Here is a 7,592-nt window from a genome sequence, read left to right as displayed (position 1 = left end):
AAGTAGGAACAGGCTCCAAGATAGTGGAAGATGCCTCCTCTGAAACATAAGAAGGAGAAGCAACTGCCAGGAGAGAAGCCGCCAAAGTAGGAAGCTCTAGAATATGTGAGGATACCTCAACAAAATCATCCACAAGATGCCTCCTCTGAAACATAAGAAGGAGAAGCAACTGCCAGGAGAGAAGCCGCCAAAGTAGGAAGCTCTAGAATATGCGAGGATACCTCAACAAAATCATCCACCTGCTTTGTAGAAGAACCATTATCCTCCTCTAAAAGAGAGGAGAGAAAATCTACAATAATAGCATCAGCATGAAACAGCACAAGGGAAGGAAGATACTCATCCAAAGGGATTAGAGGAACTGATAAGGTCTCTATCAAAAACTCATGTAAATAATCCTCTATTGCGGATAGGGCACTCACTTCTGAATTAGAAATCTCCTGTGTGACCACCAGGATGGACTCATCCTGCTCCTGTGAAGATGAAAGAACAGGGGGATCATAGACAACAAGAAAAGCCATCTTAGCATGAGACTTCGTACTCTCCTTTGTTGTTGGTGAAGTGTCTGAGCCATCTGTCATGGGTGAACTGTCTGAGCCATCGAAGGAGGTCTCCTGCTTTGCTTTAGCTTTTTTAGCTTTGGGGGAAGCAACTTATCGGGCAAAATATTCCGCCTCTGAATGACCAAGTCGGCCACAAAACTCACAAGAATCCTTCATCCTGGAACCCTTGATGCTATTAGAATTGTCAGAATCGTTGTCGTCAGAAGATGACTTTGTGGTGACTTTCTGCTTGTTGCTGTTATAGTTCCCTTTTCCGCCTTTGCCCTTGCCCTTGCCCTTGTCAGAGGCAACAAAAGCCCGACTTGACTTTTCCGCGAAGCATGCTGGAGATAACTCATGACTTCCTCAAAAGGGGGAAGAGGATCACGGAAATAAATATTATCCCTGAAAGAGTCAAAGGAAGCAAGTAACTTACCAAGAAGTTTATGGATGGGATTGTTGATGGTGCTCCCATACTCCTCAAGTTACAGCTCGATACAGGAGAACTCTCCAATCTTCTCAATCAAGTTACCTAACCCAATGATGGTAAGCTTCTCCAGATCTGACTCTAATTTGGCAATCTTCACTGTCAAAACTCTCCCCTACCTCCTCTGGATCTCTGTCCACATCTGATGAGCATTACTGCGAGAGGAGACAAATTGTGCCTGTATGGATTGCAGCACTTGAGGCAGTCCCGAGTGAAAACGCAGGTTACCGATGAAGAAAATGCAGCAAGTGAACAGCTCCTATATGCTGTAAACAATCAATAGCAACATGGGAATAGAAAACGCAGGTCCCTGTAGATGTTACCTGCTCTAATACCATGAAAGAATGGGTACTATGCTGTGACACCCACAAAGAAATGCTGCTAGAACTGTACAACACTGTATATGGACAACAAGCATAAAGGAGAAAAGAAGATCACTGTTGAATATCACCAGAAAAGGCAGTACATCACGTGGAGCAACATGAGGGAGGTCCCGTAGATGCTGCCTATCATTGCAGAAGCTGAAAAGAGTGATAATAATGATGCTAAGCCTAGCCACCTTTATATAGGTGGGAGAGGAGCTGGTCGGCCAATAGCAAATCAGAGGACTGGCCGACAATGCAAAAAAATCTAAAATAATGTCTAAAAATATGTAGTGCCTAGATGCATATGTAGGGCTTCATATGGAGCCAGATACAAGCATGAATGTGCATGGGAAAGTCCATCTGGGGATGAAATAATTTCCAACAACTACAACCCTAGATTTGCTTCAAAGAGGGGAGGCAACACAACAGAAAAAGGATTGTATATAGAGATCCAAAAAAATCAGAAAATGAATTGTTTGGTCAGAAAAAAGCCAATACCTCTTATGGGGCCACATCCTTTGTAGAAGAGTTTCACAGTCGCAAAGTACCTTGCACACCGTGTCCAGAAGGCAACTCTCGGCAGGTTACAAGCATCGGCAACCTTTATGGAACATGTTTAGGGAACGGATGTATGTGGGGAGCGTGGAATGGAACGGCCTCACTCCTATAGCTATGAAGTTACAAAATGTCCACATTTTCTATCTTGCAATCTCTCTCTCTACTAACTCTCTCTACTCTTTAGAGTTTACTCTCTCTCTCTCTCTCTCTCTCTCTCTCTCTCTCTCTCTCATGATGACGTGTAGTTCCCGTTCCGAGTCCAAACGTCCATGTTCCAAAATCAGACCTCGTTCCCGCTCCCATTCCACGTTCCATGTGACTACGCTGGAGAGGTCGGAAAACTGAATGCTGAATTTTGATAACTGAAACTACTTGTTGACTTGTCTCTGTTGATGAATGAAATATGCTGAATATCAACGTTTGCTTTTATATGGACAAAGGCTGCTGGTCGGCCGGTCTTAGGGCTATCAGCCAGTTTTGCTGTGGACAAATAATGCAAAAAAACATTTAATGCTGCGCTTTCTAGCATTTAATTCCGCACAGTCTTGGCTATCCTTTTCTTTGCTTGGCCGACTACTTTATTGACCCCGGCCTGCCGCCTGTGATATCCTCTGCTGGCCAACTTCAGCATGGTGCTCGCTACTGCTGTCGGCTGGCGCTAGATGCTATCCAGGGCTATGAACAGCCCTTGGACAGGCTGTTGTAGCCATGCAATGGCCTTTTGGCTGGCCCATAAGCATGCAATGCTTTTGTTAATGCTTCTGATGCACACCTACTACTAAGGCTGACTGCTACCAATCTCAAGAACATTTTTCCCAGATCTCGGAGACCTTCTTTGGGCTTCTCTTTTTTTTACGGCAAGCTACATCTTCAATGAATTTATTTGCTCCATCATTATTCTCAAGATCTCTTCTGTGCTTGGCGGAAGCGTACTTTCTTTCAGTGTGTCACTTTGGAGGCTTTGTGCCTCCATAACTTCTCCTAGCTTTCTTCTTGATGCGATGTCTCTCTCGACATGGTGGAGGCCTAGGTGGTTTTTCCGTACCGCAATATTACCATCCACCGGATGCTCTCACTTCTTTAGGTAGCTGAATTGGGTCACCAATTGATGCTCTGATACCAATGTTACATACACCAAGGTTGATCATGGTAACGCACAAGAAGCCTTTATTTTGGTGAGATCTTTAGCATCCATTCATTGAGTATAGAGAGAGAGAGAGAGAGAGAGAGAGAGAGGGAGAGAGACTAGAAGAGAAAGTAGACGACACAGTATTGGGTCTCAAATACCCACTAAAGCCCCCCTACAAGCAAGAGTATTTGCTTATATTATTTCTTTGGAGAACTGTTGTACAATGCTTTAGAACAAGATCTAAGACTGCCCAACGGAAGAACAACGAAGACCATACGTTGGCTGAGAATCCACCAATCCAAGGACACTGCAAAAAACTCTTCGAGGCCACTTATGCAAATCCAAGATAGCTATAGACTGCACATGCGCTGGTTGAATGCTGAAGAGAACTTCAATGTTTTGCCTAGAGAGGTAGGAAAACTGAATGCTGAATTTTGATGACTAAAACTGATTGTTGACTTGTCTGTTGAATAATGCAATATGCTGAATATCAGCGTTTGCTTTTATATGGACAAAGGCTGCTGGTCAGCCAGTTTTGCTGTGGACAAATAATGCCAAAAAAAAAACATTTAATGCTGCATAGTCTTGGCTCTCCTTTTCTACTTGGCCGACTGCTTTATTGACCCCAACCTGCTGCCTGTGATGTCCTCTGCTGGCCCACTGGAGCATGGTGCTCCCTACTGCTGTCGGTTGGCCCTAGATGCTGTCCAGGGTTGTGACCAACCCTTGGACATGCTGTTGTAGACATGGGCTGGCCCATAGGCATGCAATGCTTCTGATGCACACCTACTACTACGGCTAACTGCTACATGCACTTATTTGATGAATTCTCCAACTGGGTTAAGGACCGACTCTCACCTCTATGGCTCGAAGACTGGCCTATGTAGCTTGTGCCTGACTGTCCCTGGACTGAGGGCTCACAATGGGGTCACAACGTACGACAAATGTTCCTAAAAAAGGTATTACAACCCTACAAATGTTACACTGATGATGTTGCCAATGTGTCACTATGTACCCTAGTGCTGGCTGCACGTGACACCCCCTTTCTACGATGAGCTTCACCCATGGCTCTCTAGTTTCAGCCTTACAACAAAGACTTCACATATAATAGCTACTACATGAGAAAAAACACTCCTACCAAGCCAATTGGACTTACTTATGGTCCAACCTAAGGATTCAAGAGAGTTTGTTGAGGTAAGTTCAAGTTCAGGTTATCAACCTAAGTGTAGATATTGTGGAAAGTCGGGACACATTACAAAAGATTGAAAAAAGAAGAAAGAAAGGCATCAATTCAATAAACCCAAGCCATATCAACTGTAAAGTTAGATAATTAATCTTCTTATTGTGTGAAGTCTAAACCAGGACATTGAGAGAATCCTATTCAGAAAATATCAATCAAATTAGGGGCTTGACCATGCCAAAAGTTGATGGTGCATAAGGCTCAAAATGGATGGGAAATATCTACCATTGAACAACCTCCCACTCGTCATCACATGCTCTCATTCTTGTGATGGGTGAACTACCCTTAACATAGAGCCTATTGCTTAGAAGTTAGAATCATCAAGAAGTGATGAAGATGAAAAGACTAGCCTTTCTCAACAGCACCCAATCAAGTAAAATAGGAAGCATGAAGAAACTATCAAGGAAAAAGCTAGCATATTATCATCTGCCACACCAAAGTAAGAGAAGTTTCTACTAAAAGAAAAAGGAAACAAACTAAGTAGATTTTGTGACGAGGAATTTCACTTCACAATAAACAAACCTTTACAAAGAAATACCACGTGCAAGTCCATGTGTTGTCATTTAAGCAAGAAATGCTTCTGCTCATGTTAAAGAAGAACCATTTGAATAGTGAGAAAGTTTACCCAACGCTCCCACTTCCAAGCACTAATTGCAAGGAGAAGGTTATACAAGAAGAAGCATAGTTCAATATAAATGTCCCCGAGCAAGTAAAATGAGGCAAAGATGAAATTTTAAGAAAGTAATAGACAAGGAACAACTAACCTATTACTTACCATAAACCACACCAAGACAAAAGCGAATAGAAAAGGAAGGTCTAGTCTAATCTTAAGATGCCTTGATGAGGCACACAAGATCTTTTAAAAGTCCTATATTCAATAATACCACCCTTGGCTTCGATGCACTTGAACCAACATGGGTTAGAATTGATGCATTGTAATTGGAATTGTAATTGGAATGAGTTTGAAGTGAGCACATAATTTACAGTGGGTTTGTCTCTAGTGTGCCAGCAATGCTACTTGAAATTGAAGATGTAAAGGGTTTCAGGAGTTTGATGCCTTGAACAAAGGCATCCCAGTTGCGATGGGATGAGCCATCTTGTGAAAGGGCTCTTCTTGTAGCATCCCTAAGGTAGCGCACTCTCTCTCTCAAATAAACACCATTGCCGCCTTCTTCCATAAGCAAATGAACCTTCCCCTCCACCTCCTCTTTAATCACTAAGCCAGCTTCATTTGCTTCCAAATGGAGCCCCACCTTCCATCCATCAACTATGCACCTGCAATTGGACTTCTGATCTGAAAAGTACGGCCAGCCTAGCATAGGCACACCAGCTGCAATGGCCTCTGCTACAGAATTCCAGCCTCCATGAGTCAAGAAACCCCCCACAGCTGCATGGGACAAAACCCTTAGCTGGGGAGCCCATGCCACACATAATGCCCTTTCCTTCATGCTATCCAAAAAACCCTCTAGAAACTCTGTGAGGCTTCCGGAGATGAGATCAGGCCGCACAACCCATAGAAAGGATTGCTTACTCGACTCCAACCCAAGAGCAAACTCGTGTAATTGCTTCTCTGACAAGCTGGTAATGCTACCAAATGAGATATACAGCACAGATTTGGCTGGTTTCTTGTCCAACCATTCTAAGCAATCGTGCTCCTCTCTCCAAAGTGCACTAGTGCTTCTTAAATGTGATGGATTACTGAGAAATTCCCACGGCAACACGGGGCCAATCGTGGTGATCTTGAGGTCCTTTGCTATTGCATGTACTACTGGAGCTTCCAGTTCTGCAAATGTATTGAGTAGGATCCAAGCAGCTTTACCCACACCAGCAATGGGGCTTGTCAAGAAGTCAAACATGAAGTTTGAAGGATCACCATGAAGGAGAAAGGCGCTCATGTCGCTAGGTTTTATGGGTGCAGCACCCGGGATGTGAGAACTTAGGTCTGATGATACATGGTTGTCTAGAGGCTCCACACTGCAAGCACCCGGAGTGTGAGAACTAAGATGTGATGCAACATGCAGGTTTACCCTAGATTTGCTTCAAAGAGGGCCAAAAAAAGGATCTACAGGGACCCCCATTATTTTAGTTAGTAAATCAAAAAAAAAATCATTGCAAAGGGGAATCCGTTATTTATTGTTTAGACAAATTCAATTAATTCACAAAAAAGAATCAATCAAAAAAACGCAGTACCTCTTAGGGGGCCAGATCCCTTTGCAGAAGAGCTGCACAGCCGCAAAGTAACTTGCACACTTAGTCCAGAAGGCAACTCTGGGCAGGTTACAAGCATCGGCAACCTCTTGACCAAAAGGAAGGGCCAGGTCACACACGAGGCATGTGACAGGGGGGTTGCTTAGCCCTCTCGCCTCATCATCACCTCTGCCCAGAAGAAAATCGATCAAGGACGTGGCCATGGAGGTTGTTACAGCCTTGCAGAACTCCACTACCGAGGCCAATCGCGGGTGGTCACGCGGGAGGCCGTCCGATATGGCCGCTAGCCTTATGTTGGGCGGAAGCCCGTCCGTGTTGCCGCTTAGCAGGAGACGCTCGTGGTTGTGGGTGGTATTGACGAAGGTGATGGTGAAGCCCTCTTCGCGGGCTAGCTTCGTGGAGAGCTCCATTAGAGGGGTTATATGGCCTTGCGCAGGAAATGGCACCACCACCACATGAGGCATAGTCACACACTGCTCTTTTTGCACACAGCAAGGTACTGCAAATCCACCACAAAAGACCAGACGTCTTCTTGCTTTTCCCATACAACTTGCAACCTGCCTACATTAGCACGCTTTCAACCATAGTGGGGTCGATTAAAATTGTGATGTTCACATTTATTCCAAAAGATTGAAAAATGTGGCAAGCTCTATAATATGGGAGGAAGTGGGTGGCATGGTCAAGTATTGGATAGAGCTTGGTGGTAATGTTTAGTGTAGTCAAGAGAGGAGTTTGGTGGGGTCTAGGAGAAGCTAGATGGCAAGGATCCATGACTGGGACGCAAATCATGTCTACCTCCGCAAAGGGACTCATGTCACTCACATCCCATGGTCACAGGTCCCTTCGTCCGACGATTCTGTCACCCGCTGCCAAGAGCGACGATCTTTTTGTTTGCGATGCTTGTCCTCAAGCCCTTGATGATGCGCGGGTGCCATACACGGTCGCTTCTGTCAATAGTGTGACGAAGTCGACTGGATGAAAATCCCAACTACACTTGATACCATCCCAGATCGCAAACTCAGCATGCAATTTGGGCTCCCAAACGGCCAATACCTTCATGAACCCT

General features: G+C 44.5%; 1 protein-coding gene across 1 annotated transcript; it reads right to left on the bottom strand.

Annotated features, from left to right (window-relative positions):
• Positions 1 to 5,016: 5,016 nt before the first annotated feature.
• On the bottom strand, positions 5,017 to 7,101 carry LOC147603442 (7-deoxyloganetin glucosyltransferase-like). The gene is made up of 2 exons (XM_086796855.1): positions 6,509 to 7,101; positions 5,017 to 6,292 (listed from the first exon to the last, which is right to left on the bottom strand). The coding sequence occupies exons 1-2, from the start codon at positions 7,069 to 7,071 to the stop codon at positions 5,299 to 5,301; spliced, it is 1,557 nt and encodes a 518-aa protein (XP_086652981.1). The 5' UTR covers positions 7,072 to 7,101; the 3' UTR covers positions 5,017 to 5,298.
• Between the last annotated feature and the right edge of the window lie 491 nt (positions 7,102 to 7,592).

This window comes from Cibotium barometz, chromosome 64 (assembly GCF_041138505.1).
Source record: "Cibotium barometz isolate CiBa-2024 chromosome 64, ASM4113850v1, whole genome shotgun sequence".
NCBI classification, from domain to species: domain Eukaryota; kingdom Viridiplantae; phylum Streptophyta; class Polypodiopsida; order Cyatheales; family Cibotiaceae; genus Cibotium; species Cibotium barometz.
The sequence above is the reverse complement of the archived record's forward strand: the minus strand, read 5'-3'. Positions and strand labels throughout refer to the sequence as shown.